This window comes from Nomascus leucogenys, chromosome 5 (genome assembly GCF_006542625.1).
Source record: "Nomascus leucogenys isolate Asia chromosome 5, Asia_NLE_v1, whole genome shotgun sequence".
NCBI lineage: Eukaryota > Metazoa > Chordata > Mammalia > Primates > Hylobatidae > Nomascus > Nomascus leucogenys.
This window is the reverse complement of record NC_044385.1, coordinates 71,287,752-71,311,288: the sequence shown is the minus strand read 5'-3', so window position 1 is coordinate 71,311,288 and position 23,537 is coordinate 71,287,752. Positions and strand designations below refer to the sequence as shown.

General features: G+C 39.3%; 1 protein-coding gene across 3 annotated transcripts in view; it reads right to left on the bottom strand.

Moving 5' to 3' along the window:
- Positions 1 to 4,883: 4,883 nt before the first annotated feature.
- Positions 4,884 to 23,537, bottom strand: part of GPALPP1 (GPALPP motifs containing 1) — a 46,170-nt gene continuing 27,516 nt past the window's right edge. Inside the window, exons 7-9 of one of the 3 annotated variants that reach the window (XM_030813351.1) lie at positions 18,515 to 18,613; positions 11,069 to 11,287; positions 4,884 to 5,261 (exon numbers count right to left, since the gene is read on the bottom strand). In XM_030813351.1, coding sequence (XP_030669211.1) covers positions 11,069 to 11,287; positions 18,515 to 18,613 — 318 coding nt within the window. In that variant the 3' untranslated portion in view covers positions 4,884 to 5,261. Of the gene's footprint in view, positions 5,262 to 9,645; positions 9,832 to 11,068; positions 11,288 to 11,514; positions 11,618 to 18,514; positions 18,614 to 23,537 lie in introns of those variants that run through there. The other 2 variants (XM_030813353.1, XR_004030164.1) reach the window with 2 other exon arrangements.

Here is a 23,537-nt window from a genome sequence, read left to right as displayed (position 1 = left end):
GTTTTTGAATGTGGGAAAGCCTTGAGCATGTTTGTATGTGGAGGGAGAAGAGCAAGTGGTCAGGGAGAGGTGCAGAGGAGACCCAGATGGGACCATGAAGGGAAGATGGGTTATGACAATTAGTGACAGATCCAAAGAGCTGACAGGTGTGCCTACCTCAGCAAGGGAGGAGGTAGGAGCTCTGCATTTTTCCAGGAGTTTTTGGTATGATGTGAGGTAGCATCCCTTCCAGCTCACAAAGCCGTCTCTCCCAGTTTGTCAGTCCCCTCCTGGGCTGTCTTCTTCCCTACCTGCTCTGGAATTCATGTTAATCACTTAGATGTTCCTAATGGGCATTCTACTCTCTTAAGTTCCCAGCCTGGATCAATGCTGCAATTCACCTTGGCACAGTTGTGCTGACAGACATGTCACACTACTGTTTCTAACCCAGGCCAGGAACTTTAGCTCTGTCGTCTGCTTGTCTTTGTTTTGGTCCCTCTTACTTGGGCTGCAGTGTTTATTCCAAACCTTTAAGCACCCCCGTCCCCCCAATTCCTTACTATCAGCAAATGACGTGTCTTACCTGGGTAGAATGCAGGCTCTCCGCCTGGTGTCTGTGGTTGGGATTCAGCAGGTTGAGAAACTGAAATTATATGTTAAAATTTGGGTAATGTTCTTTTTTTTTTGAGAGAGGATCTTGCTCTGTTGTCCAGGCTGGAGTGCAGTAGCATGATCTTGGCTCACTGCAGCCTCTGGTTCTGGGTCTCAAGTGATCCTTTCACCTCAGCTTCCCAAGTACCTGGGACCACAGGCATGCACCACCACCCTCAGCTAGTTTTATTTTATTTTATTTTTTTGTACAGACGAGGGCTCACTATATTGCCCAGGCTGGTCTCGAACTCCCAGGCTCAAGTGATCCTCCTGTCTTGGCCTCCCAAAGTGCTGGGATTATAGGCGTGAGCCATGGCTCCTGGCCTAATGTGCCTTTTTGAGAGAAAAACATCTGTAATTTTCATCAGATTCTCAACATCCTGAAAGGTTAAAAGCCTCTGCTCCAACAAATTGAATATACCAGGTCTGATCTCCCTTAACTTTATGGCCCTCTACCTCCAAGTTTATCACTGCCCATAACCATCTTTATCTGCTCTTCTCTGGGTTTGGAGGGGGTTGGGCCCCTCTCCCTGTTTATTCTGGGCCAACCCACTATACATCATCCCATAACTCTAGCCTTCCCGTCGGATCTGTTTTCTCTCTTAGTTACTCCAGCTCTCCCCTTCCATTGCTTCTTCTTTTCAAACTGGCTTCTCTCACTCCTAAATGTACCATAACAACAGCAGCAACAACACCCACAGGACACTTTGTATTCCTCTCTCGTTCTGTCTGTTTTCAGCTCATCCCTAGCCATTCCTAGTGCCTCCCCTCTGTGACCTCAATCAGTGTCCTTCGCATATCTCTGTTCTCTGCTCACCACATTGCATAATTAGAGCTATTTCTGTGTCTCTGTCTCTCCCATTAGACTGTGAAGCTGAGGACCATGTCTTTTATATTTATCTCCAGACCAGTCTCACACATTGAGGAAGCTCGATAAATATTTGTAGACAAGAACTACTAATCAATTTAGTTGTTCTTCTCTAGATCTTCTTTTCTTACCATGTTTTTTCTTGAGGTATCAAAACTAGAATAAGAAACAGGTTTTTGTTTTTGTTTTTTGAGACGGAGTCTCATTCTGTTGCCCAGGCTGGAGTGCAATGACAACGATCTCAGCTCACTGCAACCTCCACCTCCTGGGTTCAAGTGATTCTCATGCCTCAGCCTCCTGAGTAGCTGCGATTACAGGCGTGAGCCACCATGCCCAGCTAATTTTGTATTTTAGTAGAGATGAGGGTTTCACCATGTTGGCTAGACTGGTCTCAAACTCCTGACTTCAGGCGATCTACCCGCCTTGGCCTCCCAAAGTGCTGGGATTACAGGCATGAGCCACTGCATCTGGCCAAGAAACAGTTTTTTAGATAGATCCACCATAGGTTTGTCCAAGTGTAGCACATTTTTTTTTCTTTTGTATTTCTTTTCTCTCTTCTATTATCCAATATTCTACTAGCTTTTTTTTGGCTATAGCTACCCACCCCCCCTTTTCTTTTGCATTATTACTGAGAACTCAAAGCTCACACTCTAATAGGTATAATTTGTATTATTAAATGCCTAAATTAATGTCATTGCTCATACTGAAGTTCAACTGCTTACTAGGCAGTATAAACAAAGCTCATTTAGGAATATTTACCTATGTAAGAAAAAAAATACCTTCGCCTTTTTTTTTTTTTTTTTTTGGGACAGAGTCTTGCTCTGCCACCCAGGCTGGAGTGCAGTGGCGTGATCTTGGCTCACTGCAACCTCCGCCTCCTGGGTTCAAGTGATCCTCCTACCTCAGCCTCCTGAATAGCTGGGACTACAGGCACGTGTTACCATGTTTGGCTAATTTTTGTATTTTTGGTAGAGATGGGGTTTTGCTATGTTGGCCAGGCTGGTCTTGGACTCCTGACCTCAAGTGGTCCCCCCGCCTCTGTCTCCCAAAGTGCTGAGATTACAGGTGGGAGCCACCATGCTTGCCCTTCTATTCTCTTTAGAATAATATATTTACAAGTTATCTAATGGCCATGTATGGGAGGCCAGCAGGATTATAGCATCATATCTGATTGCTAATTATAAACAACCATTTATTAAATACCTACCTCTCTACAATGCTTTAAGAATTCCTTTTCGAACTACTCTATGTCTGGCTTTTTACTGATTGTAGTTTCTTTCTTCCTCTTTATGTTTTTGCCTACCCAGAATACATTATCTTCTTTTGGTAACAGTACCTCCAGTTTCCTTTAGGGAACCATTACGGTGCACAGAGGCTAGAGAACTGCAGAGCAAGCTGAGGAATGCAGTGGCCTACCAGTGCCCTCAACCAATGATAATGGTTAGCTGGGAGCTGCTAACTCTAGGCCCCTTGGGGGTGAATCTGGTTTCGACTATGGCTAACCTCTCTCCAAGCCTCCTGTCATTGGACATCTCATATCCAAGAGACACGATTAATTGGCAGAGTCAGGCAGGCTTCCTTGCTATTGTTTGGGTTGGAGCTGGTAATCCTTCATATTTTTTTTCATTTCCCTTTCTTCTTTTTTAGATGGAAAGGCTAAATAAATCATTTTGAATTGTACTGTGATTTATAAATTGCAGCAGAATGTGGTGAATAAACTGACAGCTCATTTCTCATCTACCTTGTTTGTGCTAAATGTACTTCTTGATGTCAGAGGATGTGATGGAAGCAAATCAGGAGGGAGGAGCAGGCATTTTAGAAACAATGCCATCTTACTGGGCGGCACCCACCCTGGCTGAGTCATCTCTGAAGCATGTTGATGTGTGCATGTGCCCCATCCCCTCTGCACGTGAAAATTCATAACCATGAGACGGGACTAGCAGATATCTAATGAAAAGGGGGTTCACAATGGCCAGGTGCTAACATTGGTAGACCTGAGATGAATGGACAGGTTAGGTGGATGAGACCTCAATTTGATAAACACAATGTCGGTATTCTCATTAGAAAACTAATGGGAATCAAAGGTGAGACGGAGCCATAGCATCAGATGTTTTTGCCTTTATAGTATGTGTAATCTTTGTTTCCAATGATAACATTTCCACTTTCTTTTAGGGAACTACCCTGCCAAGTCTTTGTTCTAGGTTGTTTAGATAGAGTTTAACCCATCCTTTGGCTCCATGGGTGGAGATAGGAACTAGCCTGGGCTATTGGGTGTTTTATCTCCTGTCCGTGTGATTGATTTTGGGTGAACAAGTGACCAAAGGTGGGCCAATCAGCATCAGTTCTTGGACTTTGGCAGGAACTACTGGGAAAGAGCAGCTTTCTTTTCACTGGTTGGTTAAACTGGCAGAACGTCACTTTAGACATACTGCTATCCAGCTTGTCACCAAAGAACTAAAGCTTCAGGGCATTTGCATATGTGATCAGTCACTTTTCACACTGCTAGCTTTTCATTTTTTTAGGTTTCAGCTTAAATGACACATCTTCAGAGACTTCTTATCACCCTAACTAGATAGAATTCCCATCCTCAACTACTTGTTCTAGTCTCTCACTACCCTGTTTTCTTTGTAACACCTATCAACAATGTGCAATTACTTGATCTTTTTTTACTCAGATCTTTTTCTGCTCTCCCACTAGAATATAAAATCACAAATCAAGGAATCTGCTTTACTTATCTGTGAATACCCTATAAGGGACCAGCACAGAATCTTCTCCCAGGGAGGAAGACTATGCCTGCCTGGTTCACCATTGTGTTCTTAGCACCTAGCATACACTGAGGCATTTAATAAATGTTTATTGAATAAATGAACAAACATATAAGTTCCTCAAGAAATACTTATTATAGGGAAATGATCTGAGAAAGCAAAGGCTCTCTTTTTGACCCTACATGTTCAGATTCCTATCATTCAATGCTTAGCTTTGATGTTGCAAAGCATCTCTTTTGGTCACTTTCAATTTGGGAGGTAGAGAGACCAAACCAAACCAAAGAAACTCATACTCAAACAATCCAGATAAAACCTACCCACTGTTACAGGTCCTGTGATATGAAGAATAATAGAATCGTGGTTATAACCCAGTGTCACAATGCTCTCAAGAACATTTCCAGTTTGTCTGTGTTTCTAAATAAACAGATAATATCTGTATAGTTACATCAGGATAATGAAAACCTGGCAAGCGAGTTGGAGTTAAAGTTGTTGTTGTTTTTTACAATAGCCTATAATGATCTGGTTGGCTGGAATAAACCTTTACAGAATATTCTCTTTACCAATACTGCCTGCTTCAGAAAAGCTAACAATGTTAAAACAAAAATAAATACTACAACTTCTCAGATATAGATAAAACTTTATTTATACATAAAAAATTACACTTTAGGAATTCTGTTCCTAAAAACATTCTCTTAGTAAAGCTCAAAATGAAAAGGTTGAAAGGGGCAGTGAACAGCTTTTTAACTGTGTACATACTGCAGTCACAAGCAATTTTTTAAGCTGCAAAAATCACCTCTTCTAAGTAGCATGAGCTTTTGAAACTGCAGACTTAAATCTCACGATGGCATCAAAAGCCAAAGCAAAATAAATCAATATTCTGAAATAGAAGACTTGGCTGTCGATGTTAATTGGGTGCTATCTCCAACCACTTTCCATCATGTTACTTCTTCCTCTTAGGTGTAACTCAACAAATAACTTTTTTCTAATAATACCTATCACTGCATGGAAAAAATGAAAAGAGAAGTGATAAGGGCCTCCTATTAGTAGTTTAATATTAACATTATCTACCCTCAATAAGAAACAAAAAATGTCATAATGTTTTAGGATAAAATTATTTATACAATAACCACTGATCTATTCTAAAGCATGTAAGCCTTGGTACCATGCAAATCTCAACCTCACTTTTTTTTTTTTTGGAGATGGAGTCTCGCTCTGTGGCCCAGGCTGGAGTGCAGTGGCGCGATCTTGGCTCACTGCAACCTCTGCCTCCCGGGTTCACGCCATTCTCCTGCCTCAGCCTCCCGAGTAGCTGGGACTACACGCGCACGCTGCCATGCCCAGCTAATTTTTTGTATTTTAGTAGAGACAGGGTTTCACTGTGTTGCCCAGGCTGGTCTCGAACTCCTGAGCTCAGGCAATCCACCTGCCTCGGCCACCCAAAGTGCTAGAATTACAGGCGTGAGCCACCGCACCTGGCCAATCTCAACTTCACTTCTAAATAAATCGTTAATTCAAAGAATCATTCAGGCCAGGCGCGGTGGCTCATGCCTGTAATCCCAGCACTTTGGGAGGCCGAGGTGGGTGGATCACCTGAGGTCAGGGGTTCGAGACCAGCCTGACTAACATGTTGAAACCCCGTCTCTACTAAAAATACAAAAATTAGCCGGGCACGGTGGCAGGCGCCTGTAGTCCCAGCTACTCGGGAGGCTGAGGCAGAAGAATCGCTTGAACCCGGGAGGTGGAGGTTGCAGTGAGCCGAGATCATACCACTGCACTCCAGCCTGGGCAGCAAGAGTGAGACTCCATCTCAAAAACAAAAAACAAAACAAAGAATCATTCAATGTTAAGATGATAAATGTTAAGTGGTTGCTATATCTAAACAAGATTAAAAACTCTTAGATCAGGGCTTTTTTCTTTTTTTTGAGCAAGACTTAATTTACTATGTTGTGCCTAATACAAAAAGGATTTTTTTTTTTAGACGGAGTCTCGCTCTGTTGCCCAGGCTGGAGTGCAATGGCACCATCTCGGCTCACTGCAAGCTCCGCCTCCCGGGTTCATGCCATTCTCCTGCCTCAGCCTCCCGAGTAGCTGGGACTTCAGGCGCCCGCCACCACACCCGGCTAATTTTTTGTATTTTTTTAGTAGAGATAGTAGACCACCGTGTTAGCCAGGATGGTCTCGGTCTCGATCTCCTGACCTCATGATCTGCCTGCCTCAGCCTCCCAAGGTGCTGGGATTACAGAGGTGAGCCATTGAGCCTGGCCAAGGATTTCATTTATCTGGTAAGGCAGTCTTACTAGGGGTGTAGCCACCATCTCTCGTGTTTTGTTCACCTCTCCTTACTTCCCCACTTGCTAAACCCAATAACCCCACCATTTACTTACCAGTAATGTGGTTACTATTTGAAGCATCTAAATCTATTGGAGATGACAATTTAGAGAGCTGGACAAAAATCATATAATTTCAAGTATAACAAACTTAAATGGCGCATTCAATGGTTAGAACATTAAAAGTATCTGCTCCATTATATGAACTTAGTGTTGCTCTTTTTTTCTTCTTCATTTTTAAATTTCAAAAGAGGCCACACTCCTATGACACTTGGCCAAGAAATGTAGGAAATTAAAAAGTCCTTATTAAAATGTCTCCTGCCAGATGGAAAGGAGACTTGATTCAGTTAGGCCTTTTGCATCTTTGGAAGTGGGGAGGGGATGAAATAAAGACACCTTTCCATCCTGTGCAATAACTACTTTGTCCTTTTGTTGTCAATATTCTTGTATTGGGATTAGTCTCTCTGTGGGGCAAAACAACCTCTGAAACTGGCCTTACATTTTGTTAAAATTATCCTCAGGTTGGCATAAAAGAGCATTAGCTCCAAGACCAGTAAGGTAGTAACTCCTGCAAGCATTAGGCGGAAAGCAGAGGTTTCTCTCCTTCATGCCAAGGTCATGGTCACCCCAAAGGTGAGGGATGAAACAGTAAATATATAATACAGAAATATCCCTATTCTCTTTAAATGAGGAAAACAAAGAAAAGTAAGTATCCAAAGATAACAATTTTACTTTAAAAAATACAAATTTCTCAAAAATATATGTTAAGAATTTACATAAGGAAGAGGAGCTAGAAAATACTTTTTCCTTTCATTGGGAAAAAATTATAACAAAATTAAATTAATGCAATGGAGACACTCTTGTACAAAATTTTGTGTTCAGAAAATACTGCTCATTAAAAGTGACATTTTTAGTCAAAAGGTAGCTCTGTTCAATTTTGAGTACACAAGAAGCTTTTTCAATTTGCTTAGGAGAATAATTCATCTATTTATTTATTTCTTTCTTTATTTAGAGATGGAGTTTCACTCTTGTTGCCCAGGCTGGAGTGCAATGGTGTGATCTTGGCTCACTGCAACCTCTGCCTCCCAGGTTCAAGCGATTCTCCTGCTTCAGCCTCCTGAGTAGCTGGGATTACAGGCACCCGCCACCAGGCCCAACTAATTTTTATATTTTTAATAGAGACAGGATTTCACCATGTTGGTCAGGCTGGTCTTGAACTCCTGACCTCAGGTGATCCACCCACCTCGGCCTCCCAAAGCACTGGGATTATAGGTGTGAGCCACTGCGCCCAGCTAATTCATCTTTTTAATAGCAATGCTCCTTTAGTTTGCTATGGTTTACACTGACGCTATGGAAAAAATATATTGTACTGCTATTATTAGACGAAGAATAATTTGTACCATCATATAAACAGTATACTGTTTTCATAAAGCTTACACGAACTGGGAATCAGAATCTTTTTCCATTAAAAATTTGTGTCTTGGCCAGGCGTGGTGGCTCATGCCTGTAATCCCAGCACTTTGGGAGGCCGAGGCAGGTAGATTACCTGAGGTCTGGAGTTCGAGACCAGCCTGGAACAATATATAGTGAAACCCTATCTCTACTAAAAAATACAAAAATTAGCTGAGCGTGGTGGTGCATGCCTGTAGTCCCAGCTACTTGGGACACTGAAGCAGGAGAATTGCTTGAACCCAGGAGGCGGAGGTTGCAGTAAGCCGAGATCACGCCACTCTACTCCAGCCTGGGTGACAAAGCAAGATTCTATCTCTCAAAAAAACAAAAATAAACAACAACAAAAATTTGTGTCTCATCAAAACTAGAATACTAGTGGAACAATTGGGATTAATCTGCAAGAAAATATAACTTATAGAATTGGCATTTATTTAACAATAGTTTAACAGTTTAAATAGAATTTCTCATCTTATAAATTTATCATCTTAAGAGGCAGTGCTTAAAGCATTAGAAACTTATTTATTTATTTATTTTTTTGAGACAGAGTCTCGCTGTCGCCCAAGCTGGAGTGCAGTGGCGCAATCTCGGCTCACTGCAGGCTCCGCCCCCCGGGGGTTCACGCCATTCTCCCGCCTCAGCCTCCCGAGTAGCTGGGACTACAGGCGCCCGCCACCTCGCCTGGCTAATTTTTTGTATTTTTAGTAGAGACGGGGTTTCACTGTGTTAGCCAGGATGGTCTCGATCTCCTGACCTCGTGATCCACCCGCCTCGGCCTCCCAAAGTGCTGGGATTACAGGCGTGAGCCACTGCGCCCAGCCTACAAACTTATAATACTCCCAATTAGAGGGGTTATGATTATAAATTTTCCATTTCCATTTTTGTATTCAGGGATTATTAAATTTTTTAAAAAGGCTATTCATGATTGATATGACTCCCGTAAATTAGCTAAAAAAAAAGACATGACCCCGTAAATTAGCTACAAACTGTTAAGTACAGTATTTAAATGAGTAAAGTAAAGTTGTCCCAAAGCAAAGTTCCAGGACTCAGAAAGCTTTGGTTGAGATCATAGAGATTGAGTCTTACAGACTTCACACTGCTAACAGTTAATGGCATATCTTATCCTGATTGCCTCCCCTAGAAATACTAACTATTAAAGTTGGAAAAACCAAAATAGTTTTTCCTTAGCACATGAGATAACCCAGAGATCTTTCTGACTTAAAAACAATTAAAAAAATTAAATAACAAATAAAAAGCCCTGAGTGCTAAAACAAGCAAACTGATTACAAAACAGGCAAAACCCCATACCCTCTATTTTCAAGTAAATTTGTATTCACTGGCTGCAGTTTAAAGGGAAAAAACAACAAATTTCAAAGTCATGGATTTACAGGAAGGACTTGACACACTGACTCTAGGGCAGGTTAGGTATATTTCACGAGGAGGTCCAGGCTGTGGTAGAGATTTGGTGGTCAGTCCTGACCAGACCTTAGAGGGTACTTGTGAGACACCACAAAAATCAGGGGGAATGGAAGCCTCTTAAAATAATTATTTGAAGAAAAGCCCATAATTCCCCATACTTCCACAGAAGCTAAAGGCACATAGAATATTCTGTTCTACATAAAAAACATTCGTTTTATGTTTCCACATGACCTTAAAAGGACACACAGAACAAGGTAAATTTGTATGTTTGTTAAGATTAAAGTAATCTCTAATCTTAAGAAGCCAAAAACAAAGAAATAAAGATGGACAAAGAGTATTCTTCAACTTTTCTTCATTTCACAGGGAAATCCCCCTGAGGTAAGAATAAGAAAACTCAGTAAGTTGGAAAAATTTCTAAATTTAACTATATTTTCCTCAAAAATCACATTTGAATATTGATATAGGTTTCATACAATTAAAAATCATAAAGATTTTAAGAAGCAACCTCAGCTTTTATGTAATTTCTTTTCTTCTCTTTTTCTTTCTTTTTTGAGACAGAGTCTCTCAATCTTGTCACCTAGGCTACAGTGCAGTAGCAGGATCTCGGCTCACTGTAACCTCCGCCTCCTGGGCTCAAGCAATTCTCCTGCCTCAGACTCCCAAGTAGCTGGGATTACAGGCGCGTGCCACCACACCTGGCTAATTTTTTATATATATATATATATTTTTAATAGAGATGGGGTTTCACCATGTTGTTCAGGCTGGTCTTGAACTCCTGACCTCAGGTGATCCACCCGCCTCAGCCTCCCAAAGTGCTAGGATTACAGGTGTGAGCCACTGGCCTCTTTTTTTTTAAAGAGACGAGGTCTCACTTTGTTGTCCAGGCTGGAGTGCAATGGCACAATCACAGCTCACTGCTGCCTCGAATTCCTGGGCTCGAGGGATCCTCCTACCTCAGCCTGCCGAGTAGCTGGGACTATAGGTGTGCTCCACTGCACCTGGCTAGTTTTTTGTAGATATGGGGTCTCACCATCTTAAGCAGGCTGGTCGCAAACTATTGGGCTCAAGTGATCCTCTCACATTGGCTTCCCAAAGTGTTGGGATTACAGGCGTGAGCCACTGCACCCAGCTTTATGTAATTTCTTAATCACCATTCTGAACCCTTGTCAGATTGGGCTATGGGTGAATATTGAAATAGTTTTGAACCTTAACTTATAGGGGACCTTTCTAAGCAACAAACATTTCCTAGTTGGGATTTTGTTTAACATACAAACTACCAGCAAGCCTTTCTTCATCTTTAATAAAGCATGCATATTTACTCAAGTATCAAACCACACCTTCCTTTGCCATTTCTCATAAGCTGAATTTTTATTTTAGCATTTTTAATAGCAATGCCCTATCAGGTTATTATGAGGGATTTTTCCAGTAAGCCATATTTTTCATCCCACAAGGCTGACTTTTCAAAAATCACTGTTTACTTATAAAAAATATATAATTTTTAATCTATTATAAAAGGAAATAGATTTCAGCACAATTACTAAAGACAACAGAGTATTTAGAAAAGTTCACATTGATCAGTATTAAAATATACCTCACTGAAATATACTTACTTATAAAAACATATTGCCTTTGCCATGTGAAAATCTCGTGTTTAGTTCTCTAGATTTTTTTATTAGGGCTTTTTTCTGAGCTTCATCAAACCGATTAACCTTGAGATCTTTATCACGGTCAAATGGTATTCTCTCTTGAGGCTTATTTTTGTCTTCAGCAGCCTTACTCTTTAACTTTTTATGATGTATGTCCATAAGAGATTCTGACCTTTTTGATTCCTGGAGAGAGCAGGAGAGCAGAAATAAAAACTATAGTTTGTATAGATTATTGACAGAATATGACCATGAAACGGAATAATTAGATAGTAATGGTGCACATTAAGGAGGGCTATTTAGAAACCCCAATAGTTTTTTTTTTTTTTTCCAAATCCAAGACAGCATTTGTAAAGAAAATATGTAATGAAAATCATTATGGTTATTTAAATACTAAACATCAGAGTACAAACCAAGAACAGGGGTGTGAAAGAAAGAGCAATCATATTGTCACTTCATAGATGTGCTGGTCTTTGAAGGCTAAATGGATGGATAGGAAGGCAAGGCACTGTCAGGCTGAAGCAAAAACAAAGGTAAAAGAAAAGTAGTAAGAACACGGATGTGGCAAAATTCAAGGCCTGTGCAGCGTATTTTGGCATGTTCCATAAGCTAGGATAATTTTTGTTCCTTTCAGTTTTCTGTCTTTCTCTTTTTCCCTTAATTCCCTCATTTTTTTTTTCTTCTTAGCTAGGGTAGGTGTTCACATTTTCAGATGTATCTAGCAAGACAAGGTCTGAGCAAAAACAATTGATTTAATAAACTAGGGATTGATTACACTGAGTAAGATTACACTGATTGATTACTGAGACCACTGAGTATTGACTAAGGTAAAGGATGGAACAGTCCTGGATGGAAGGAGCAGGGAAGGAGATGGAAAAGGAGATGCAGGTAGTACAGACCAGCAGCCTTCAATCTGGGGTATACGTATCCCTGGGGGCTACATAGAGTAGAGTCTATGGAGTATGAAGGCATGGGTAATTTTAAGGTTATTTTTCCATGATTCTCTACTTCTTCATGTAGTCTTTCTTACAATTGATTTGGCCTAGATTACCTCTTGTGAAGATGCCATCCCTTTCATTATAGCCCTTTCTCACTTAACAAAGGAGACTATAGAATATTGTTTAGGAAAGCAAAAGTCTTCAGGGTATGAGACAAAAAATCTGAAATACCGGTATGATTGAAACTTCCTTTAATCAAGAAACTGTAAACACAGGAGGGTTCTGTGTCCTTCTGGGTCTGAAACACATTTCTCCTAAGAGTGTAGTGTCCTTTAGAAATGGATATTTTACCTTTTATTGAAATGTTCTGAATTCAGATATATTGAAGAGTGGGTAATGGAAGAAAAGACAATTTTTGCTTAACAACCATATCTCTTCCAGGCCCCTCCTACTGCCAAAGAATGTATTTGAGGGGGAAGGGGTGAAGAAAGCTCAGTAAAAGCAAAATAACAAGGCACTAGTAAAAAATGCTGAAAGTGACAGTATCTTATTTTATCCAGAAGGTAAAATGGCACCTAGATCAGAATTCAAAGTGTCATATGAATGGTCATTAACACATTTATTTGAATGGCAAAAGTGAATCAGAAAGTAAGTCTGGTCTGGCTGATCTGACAACCAGAAATGACTCTGTCAATTAGATTATGTGACAGACATGTCTCATAAATTAACTGAACTCAGTCTGGAGCCATAAGGTTTTAGCAGAATGTCCAAAAGATACATTAGTAAATATGTATTTAAGTTGACACTATTCACATTTTCCTATTTCTGCTCAATATACTGGGTTAAGCAAAGTACTTCTTAAGTATTTTATAAATATTGATAAAGTCTTTAGAAACAAACTGATTAGCAAATCAAGTGCTTTCCAATTCTTTATGTTCAACAAAATTGAAGGAGGTAAAAAAAAAAAAATTCTCAAATATTGCTAAGAAAAAATAGGTAATCAAGGCTGGGCGTGGTGGCTCACGCCTGTAATCCCAGCACTTTGGGAGGCCGAGGTGGGTGGATCACCTGAGGTCGGGAGTTCGAGATCAGCCGGACCAACATGGAGAAACCCCGTCTCTACTAAAAATACAAAATTAGCCAGGCATGGTGGCGAATGCCTGTAAACCCAGCTACTCAGAGGCTGAGGCAGGAGAATCGCCTGAACCCAGGAGGTGGAGGTTGTGGTAAGCCGAGATCGTGCCATTGCACTCTAGCCTGGGCAACAAGAGCAAAACTCTAAAAAAAAAAAAAAAAAAATAGATAATACATGGAGCATGGAGAAATAAAACTTAAAACTTAAATTCCAAATTCAGAAAAATCTGCATTGCAATAATGGTCCTGCTGCTTTCAACACTGGTAACAATGGGCAAGTAATTTAAGTCTCATTTCCCCAGCTGTAAAATGGTAGTAGTCATAATAATAATTTCTAAATATTTGAGGGAGGGAAGGAGGAGTTAAATGATCTAATGAATACAAAGGATTTAGTACGGTGTTGGCTATATAAGAAACAATGAATAAATGCTAAATGTTAGATATATTGAGCATTTACTATATCCTCACAACATCTCTGTAAATTAAATGTTGTTATTCTCATTATACAGACTTGGAAAGAATGAGAAAACTTATTAATAGGATCAATGTGGAAAAAAAATCAAAGGAGATCCTAATGACTTGACAGTTAAGAGGCTATTAATAGTAGTTTTTGTAAATAGATCAATATGAGGTTTAAGAGAATAACTCAAATTGTTCAAAGAACTGAATGACATCGCTATAACAAAATGGGTTCATTCTCATTTACTTCTTTATAAAAACCTGGTTTCTTAACTCTTAGAAGTATAAAAAAACACAATTGATGGTAAAATCTGTCTTAATTTTTTTTTCTTTCTATTTTTATTTCAATAGCTTTAGGGGTACAAGTGGTTTCTGGTTACATGGATGAATTGTACAGTGGTGAAGTCTGAAGTTTCAGTGTACCAGTCAACCGAGTAGTATACATTGTATGAAACCTGTCTTATTCTTGCAATAAGTAATATTCATCCAAAGACCAGGAACTAACTAGAAAAAAAGTCTTTCACTAAAAGAGTAAATTAAATTTACATTTTACTTTTTACAGAGTCTTGCTCTGTCACCAGGCTGGAGGGCAATGGCGGGATCTCGGTTCACTGCAAGCCTCCTGAGTTCAAGTGATTCTCCTGCCTCAGCCTCCTGAGTAGCTGGGATGACAGGTGCCTGCCACCACGCCCAGCTAATTTTTGTATTTTTAGTAGAGAGGGGGTTTCACCATGTTGGCCAGGCTGGTCTTGAACTCCTGACCTCATGATCTGCCCGCCTCGGCCTCCCAAAATGCTGGGATTACAGGCATAAGCCACTATGCCCAGCCCTTATGATGAAAAATTTTAGATGTCAAATTTAAAAATACAGTTTTAGGGCCAGGTGCCGTGGCTCACACCTGTAATCCCAGCACTTTGGAAGGCCAAGGCGGGCAGATGACCTGAGGTCAGGAGTTCAAGACCAGCCTGACTAACATAGTGAAACCCCATCTCTACTAAAAATACAAAAATTAGCTAGTATGGTGGCATGTGCCTGTAGTCTCAGCTATTCGGGAGTCTGAGGTAGGAGAATCACTTAAACCCAGGAGGTGGAGACTGCAGTAAGCCGAGATCACACCACTGCACTCCAGCCTGGGCAATGGAGCAGAGCAAGACTCAGTCTCAAAACACACACAGACACACACACACACACACACACACACACAGAGTTTTAGGGGATACCAAGCAAAAACACTTGAAGACTGCTGGTCTCCGGCACTGATGGGTTGAAAAGAAATATAGATTGCCTGTCCTATCATAAATTTAGTTAATCAAAACTGCCAACTGTGGGTCTCAGAAACCTTGCTTTTACCACCCAAGTTCTGATAGAGGTGATCCACAGGATGTGGAACCTACTTGTGGTTCATTCTTTCTAGTAGTTTGGTATTAATAGGAGATAGGATGCCAATACAAAGGAGTGTAGTAAGGTGAATTTTAGGATGGAGAACCATATATGTAGCATTATATGTATGTATAAATGTAAAAAAGCTACACTATCAAAACTTGATCTTTTAGCTCCATTTCTCCACATTTCTCCTCCCTTCCCTTGCTTTCACATCTTTCCTTGCTAGCGAGATAATAACTCCTTAGTGAGGTAGTAATGATGAAGGTTGACAGGCTAACAAGAGTTGGAAGGGGAAGGCCTAAATATATAACAAAGACCTGGAGAAAACAGAGAACAAAGTTTGAGCAGATGTGTGGAGATGTGAGAAAGAATGGAGTTGTAGGGATCTTACTACTTTACCTAAAGCCACTACTGAGGAAAATGATTTATAATGATGAGCAAAATTGTATGTAAGGTAACAAAAAGCAAACAAAAATGGAGAAAATGGAGAAAGATGTCAGGTTTCAATGTACTGATTCCTTATATTAGTAAATTAAACATCAATAGAGACAGAGGAATACATTAAATCACTGGACTATTATTATACAATCAATCCAAACAATTCAAGTGCTCAAATTCATGATGATGAAAGAAATAAACTTTTATATCAGTTGTTTCAGGTGTACTACTGTTGGTCTGATTTAGGATAATTTGCACATTGTGACACACAGGACCAGACTAGTGCTAAAATATAATAAAATAATAAATAACACCTAGAAGCAGTTAATTCACTGAAAATGAAAAGCTGAAAGCCAGCTGATGTAAGAGATTAATCTGCTAAATGACTAATTTGCTGACTTCCACATTTAATCATTTAACACAAATGTTTGCATTTGCTAACAATATACAATATTTAGAGCATTTTTTATTTATTAAAAAAAAAAGTTTTTTAGAGACAGGTCTTGCTCTGTGTAGACCCTGCAGTGGAGTGCAGTGGTGTGGTCATAGCTCACTGTAACCTCAAACTCCTAGGCTCAGGTGATCTTCCAACCTCAGCCTCCCAAGTAGCTGGGACTTTGAGTGTGTGCCACCACACCTGGCTAATTTTTCACCTTTTTATTTTGGTAGAGATGGGGTCTTGCTATACTACCCAGGCTGGTCTCTATCTCTTGGCCTCAGAAGATCCTCCCGTCTCAGTTTCCCCCGAAGTGCTAGGATTACATGTGTGAGCCACCATGGTTGGCCAAGAGCAATTCATTTTTGAATAAGATGGGTTTGTAACAGCTTTTGAAAACTGTCAAACTTCTACTTGATTGGTTTTTGTCTTCATTAAAGTATTTTAAAGACTGCTCAATTTATCAAAAGCTAAGGTTTCTAGAGTGGCTTAGTTTTAAGACTATATTAACACTTTGAATAGAAAGTATCTGGAATTTCAGCTTTCAGGGTTCAGATTAGAACCCTAATTTTTTGGATGCATTTTAAAGTAAACTGTAAACATCACTACATGTCCCCCTAAATACCTAAGCATGCAATTGAGTTCAATATTTGTTTTATATATATATATTTAAGATAAATATACATATGATAAAAACTCCAATCAAGATCTGGAACCTTTCTGCCACTTCAGGCATATGCTGTTTCCTAGTCAAATTCCATATCCCTATTCCGACTATTAGCATTCTGATTTTTTTCCCACCATAGATGCATTTTGCTTATTGTACAGCTCCATATAAACATAATAAGAAGTATGTACTTGCTTGTGTAAGATTTCTTTCACTCAGTATGACTATGAGATTCATCTATGTTGTATTTATTTGTAATGTGTTCCTTTTTATTGGTGAGTAGTTTCATTTATACCACAGTTTGGTTTTCTTTCTCTTACTGATCAACATTTGAGCTGCTTACAGTATTTAACTATTATGAATAAAGCATCTATGAACATTCTTGGATAAGTTTTTTTGAGGCTATTAAGAATAACATGTTCAACTCTTCGTGTGCATATGTTTTCATTTGTCTTAGGTAAATACCCAGGAGGAAAATAGCAGGGTACGTGTCTGTTTAGTTTGATAAGAAATGCCAGTTTGGAAAAAGGCTTAGCTTATTTATCTTCAGCCATTGGTCTTTTCGTACATAACTCATTATAGCTCTAAATTTTCCCTCTAAATACCGCTTCATATGGCATCCCACACATTGTGATATGTTGTATTTTTGTCATTCAGGTCTACATTTTTCTAACTTCCATTATCATTTTTTCTTTGATGCAAAGTTTAAATTTTGAGTTTTTCTGATTTCCAGTTTTTTTTTGTCTTTTTTTTCAGACAAGGTTTCGCTCTGCCATCCAGATTGGAGTGCGGTGGCACAGCCATGGCTTGACTCAACCTATCTGTCCGCCTCAGCATCCCAAAGTGCTGGGATTATAGACATTGGCCACTACTACTGGCCATAGTGAGTTTTTAAGTTATTCTGAATCCAAACTTCAATTCTTTGTGGTCAGATAATTTGGGCTGAATGATAGTAATTCCTTCGATTTTGTTGATATTTGACTTCTGAGCTGGTCAGTTTTCATAAATACTTCAAGTGGCTAAGTTTTTGGTCAATTTCCCAAAATGTTTTAAGCATGCTTCACTGTGGTACTGGTCAATATATATAAAATAAATCAAGCTAACTATATTTTAGAGCTTATGGAATTTTCTTTAATACACTGGGAACAGAAAATAATTTTCCTAAACACCTTTCAGGGACCAATGGGTTCAATAATTTACATTTATTCTTTGAGCAAGGACATTTATCGTTTTTTCTTTTTGGGCAGGCACCAACCAACATTTACCATTTTTTTTTTAAGACAGAAGATAACTAAATAATATGCCAAATGAATACTGACTGTTTAGTCTATAAATTTAGATTGAACTACATTCAAAAAACATTTTTTCTCCCATATTTAAATATTTACATCCAACATTCCAAATCTGTTTATAATTTAAACATTTATAAATGGAAGATCTCCATGAGTGTGTAGGGGTCTTGCTTTCTCTCATCAAGTGTTACCTATCTGTAATAATTAGATTTCTGCTAATTTAATACGTAAAATGTGAATTAGAAATATTCATGAAAAACAAGAATTTTATAAAAAAATATATACATATGCAACATAGTTTATTTCAGGATAGATGTATAAAAAGTGCATGGTAAAGAGGTAGGCATATAAAAGAAAGAGAAATAAGTAAAAGAGAAAAAAATAAACAGAGAACTAAAAGATGGGGAAAAAAGGCTATATATTTTGTTTCTGGCTTCTTTTTTTTTTTTTTTTTGAGACATTAGGCAGGGAGGCCTTCAAGTGATCCTCCCAACTCAGTTGGCTAATTAAAAAAAATTGTTTTTAGAAACAAGGTCTTGCTATGTTGCCCAAGCTGGCCTTGAACTCTTGGCCTCAAGTGATCCTCCTGCCTCAGCCTCCCAAGTAGCTGGGATTACAGGCAAGAGCCATCACACCTGGCTCTATATATCTTATTTTCTTACTTACATTGTATGAAGATACCTGCTCAGCCAGTCTCTTATCTCTTCCTGATAATATATGTTCTTCATCTTTCTTACTGGATGACTTCCTTGCTTCTTGTGTTTCCTAAGGAATGAACACAGATAACACATCACTGAATCATAAAATTAAGATAAAACAAAAAATAAATGTTATTTTTACTTAGATTAAGTAACAAGAGACACAACTAAGCCAGGTTTGTGAAATCCCTTCTGATTAGAAATATTAACATACTTGGCCGGGTATAGTGACTCACGCCTGTAATCCTAGCACTTTGGGAGGCCAAGGTGGGTGAATCACCTGAAGTGAGGAGTTTGAGACCAGCCTGGGCAACATGGTGAAACCTTATCTCTACTAAAAATATAAAAGTTAGCCGGGCATGGTGGCGGGCGCCTGTAATCCCAGCTACTGGGGAGGGTCAGGCAGGAGAATCGCTTGAATCTGGTAGGCAGAGGTTGCAGTGAGCCGAAATTGTTCCACTGCACCCCAGCCTGGGAGACAGACTGAGACTTGGTCTCAAAAAAAAAAAAAAAACAAAAAAAAATCAAAATATTAACATACTTGATAAGGGATCAGTTACTGCTCTAGGCTATGATTTTCTTGAAAACAAGGAAAAAAAAAACCCCACCCCACTCAATCGACCTATTTATTGAACTTAGTATGTTTGACTAACAGTGGTGAGATGTAGAAGTGAAAATAAGGCTTAAAAAGATATCCTACATTACTGTTTTCAAAAATAATAAAATCACCCTGGAGGGGGAAAAAAAACAAAGAAAAGGAAATAAAAGGTGTACATTTTGAAAAAAAAAAAAGAAAAATTGTGTTTATTCACAGATCCTAGCACTGTGTAGCAAACTGTGGACTGCGTAGCAAACTCCAGAGAATTTACCAAAAAAACTCCTGGAACTACTAAGCAAGTATAGCAAAGTTGCAGGATACAAGATCAATATACAAAATATATGTAGCAAACTCCAGAGAATTTACCAAAAAAACTCCTGGAACTACTAAGCAAGTATAGCAAAGTTGCAGGATACAAGATCAATATACAAAATATATGTAGCAAACTCCAGAGAATTTACCAAAAAAACTCCTGGAACTACTAAGCAAGTATAGCAAAGTTGCAGGATACAAGATCAATATACAAAATATAACAGCAAGAGGCCGGGCGTGGTAGCTCACACCTGCAATCCAGAGGCAGGCAGATTGCCTGAGTTCAGGAGTTCAAGACCATCCTGGGCAACATGGCGAAACCCTGTCTCTACTAAAATACAAAAAATTAGCTGGGCATGGTGGTGAGTGTCTGTGGTCCCAGCTATTCAGGAGGCTGAGGCACAAGAATTGCTTGAACCTGGAAGGCAAAGGTTGCATTGAGCTGAGATGGTGCCACTGCACTCCAGCCTGGGCAACAGAGCAAGATTCTGTCTCAAAAAAAAAATATATATATATATATATTTTGTTTCAAATTCCAGAAACAACTGGAATTTGAAAGAAAACTATCATTTATATTAGCACGCGCGTGCGCGCGCGCGCGCACACACACACACACACACGAAGTGCCTAGTCTAACACATTTTAATTTGAAAAAATGTTACAGTAATACTCTAGAGCATATGCTCCCAAACAGGAAAGGGGAAGGCCCATATAAAAACTACTGAAAGGCGGGCGGATCACGAGGTCAGGTGATCGAGACCACACTGAAACCCCGTCTCTACTAAAAATACAAAAAAATTAGCCGGGCGTGGTGGCAGGCGCCTGTAGTCCCAGCTACTCGGAGAGGCTGAGGCAGGAGAATGGCGTGAACCCGGGAGGCGGAGCTTGCAGTGAGCCGAGATCGCGCCACTGCACTCCAGCCTGGGTGCCTGGGTGACAGAGCGAGACTCTGTCTCAAAAAAAAAAAACAAAAAAACAAAAAAACAAAACTACTGAAAACCACTGGTCTCTAAGCATATTCTTATATTGTTTTTATTTGCTTAGGAGGCCTCATGGACTAAAACAACACTGTATTTAATAAAGTAAGTTAAAAACATAGAAATAGCTCATTTCTACATTTTCCCAGAAAATAGATGTTTTACTTATGAAAAAAGAAAAGTGATGTTATGGTACAATGGAGATAAAACCCTAACCATTTAATATTAAGAGGTAGTAGATATCGTCAAGACTGGAAAGTGAGGACATAACTGATCTCATTCAATTAATGTATGTAAAACGTTTTCATTACTTTCTAAAGAGCAATCTTCTTTTTTTTTTTTTTTTTAGACGGAGTCTCGCTCTGTCACCCAGGCTGGAGTGCAGTGGCACAATCTCGGCTCACTGCAAGCTCTGCCTCCTGGGTTCACGCCATTCTCCTGTCTCAGCCTCCCGAGTAGCTGTGACTACCAGCGCCTGCCACCACGCCTGGCTCATTTTTTGTATTTTTAGTAGAGACAGGGTTTCACCATGTTAGCCAGGATGGTCTTGATCTCCTGACCTTGTGATCTGCCCACCTCAGCCTCCCAAAGTGTTAGGATTACAGGCGTGAGCCACTGCTCCCAGACAAGAGCAATCTTCTTTTAGGCCATATTGGCTAAATTAATGTGAGAACAGTAGAGGTATGAGAGGTATGCTGGAAAATCAAATATAAGTAGGATGGAGTGGAGGGAACCTATCAAGAAGGAAATATGGCTAAGATCTGTTATAAAAATTAGTCATGAACTTTACACAGGATCAAAGACAACAGAAAATGAATAGCTCTGTGATACTATATAGTTTGTGACATAAATATATGTCTGTGGTACTATATTCTGTAATGTAGTATTATATAAAATTTAAGACTTATTAATCCCTTTATGAGTCCACTGTAAATACTAAACAAAACATTTCAGCACAGCAAAGAATGACCAGGTCTAAAGAACTCAGTCATAGGGATTAAAATCTCTTAGGTTCAAACAATATAGCCTGGTTTCCATGTGTTCCATTATTCCATGATATTTTCCTCCAAGGAAGACTCCTTACATATCTGGCTGTAAGCTAGACATCTATTCATCTACAATGAGAAACAGGATACAAAAAAGAACAAATAAATATGGACACAAATAAAAAGGCATGTAAGCAAGGGAATTAATTGTATTTTTGGAGATAATCTTAAAGGCTAAATTATAAAAACTCCAATAAATAATTATTATTTCAAAACCAGCTAAGAAATAATAGGCATTCCAACACCACCCTTTCAAGGTTTTTGTGGCTCTCTTGGATCCACATCCTTTGCTGCCTGTCTTGCCCCTATGTGTGTTGGTTCACCTCACCTTCCTATTATAACTCTCAGATTCTCTTTAATCTTAGGACAAAAAAGAAATTATGTATAATGTTGCCCAATATGCAGGCAGGGTGCTCAAGTGTGGAGACTGAAGCATGCCCTCCACACTTTAAGGGTACCACTGTTTATTTCACAGGCAATTCTCCACTAAAATGGAAAGTCCTTAAGGAGCTCTTGACTCTTTCTATCACCTGCAACCAAATACAATTCCTAACAAAACAGGGAAATCGATCATTACAGATTGAAAACAGAAATCCTGACAATTCTAGGTACTTATGAGTAATATAAACAGAGCTAGTGGAATGAACTAAGTGTGGAACTGCTTTGGTCAGAACTGATGAATTTATAATCATAAGGTGACAATTAGTCAAGCATTTGAGAATTGAATGGGATGTCTTACAGAAATTAAAACCTTTAAAGAGAGGCTGCGCACAGCGGCTCATGCCTGTAATCCCAGCACTTTGGGAGGATTGCTTAAGCCCAGGAGTTTGAGACTAGCCTGGACAACATAGCAAGGCCTTGTCTCTACAAAAATAAAAGATAAAAAAATTAGTTGTGTGCCTGTAGTCTCACCTCCTCAGGAGGCTGAGGCAGGAGGATCACCTGAGCCCAGGAGGGTTGATCCTTTGAGGCTGCAGTGAGCTATGATTGTGCCACTGCAGTCCAACCTGGGTGACAGAGAGACCTTGTCTCTTAAAAAACAAACAACCAAACAACAAAAAAAAAAACAAAAAGAAAAAACCAAAAACCCACAGGTGGATTAAATTGAAAGAGTAGTACTGGGGATACTGGTTTAATTCCTAATACAAAATGAAATATTTTGTAATAAACAGAAAAAGATTCAAGAAGAGAAAATTAAAAATAATGTATTTTATGGATACAGATTTTTGTTTTTTTGTTTTTTTTGAGATGGAGTCTCGCTCTGTTGCCCAGGCTGGAGTGCAGTGGCGCAATCTTGGCTCACTGCAACCTCTGCCTCCTGGGTTTGAGCGATTCTCCTGCCTCAGCTTCCCAAGTAGCTGGGATTATAGGCTTATGCCACCGTGCCTGGCTAATTTTTTTATTTTTAGTAGAGACAGGGTTTCACCATGTTGGCCAGGCTGGTCTCAAACTCCTGACTTCAGGTGATCCGCCCTGCCTTGGCCTTGGAAAGTGCTGGGATTACAGGCGTGAGCCACTGCGGCTGGCTGGATAACTTAATGTATTAATGACAGTGGTTCTTGTCTATCTTGACAGTAACATGAAGCTTTGTGCACCTGAGATATGGTGATTTTGAGAGAGATTCTCTAGGCACCATTTAATTTGCTAGGTTAATCTGCAGCTTTTTTTTTTTCTAAAATATTTTAAAAGATACATGTTCATAAAGATAGTATGGTATAAAAAGACCAGGGAATCTGGAGCTAGAAAGGTCTAAAAGGAAATTGTTTTTCATCACTTACTAGCTTTGTGACCCTAGAAACATTGACCTCATAGAGGATAGTTTCTCCATCTATAAAATAAGGTCATCATACCTATGTCTCAGAGTTTTCTTGAGGTTTAAATGAGACCGTTTATTGGGAAATAGTACGTAAACAGTAAGCAACTGGTGTCACTTTCCTTCCTCATACTCTTCCTCCAGAGGAAAATCTGCATTATCCTTTTGGAATCATAATTTTAAAAAATAGTACCCTTGAATAATTTTGCATTGTATCTTTTCAAAATCCAGCCAACATGAACAGA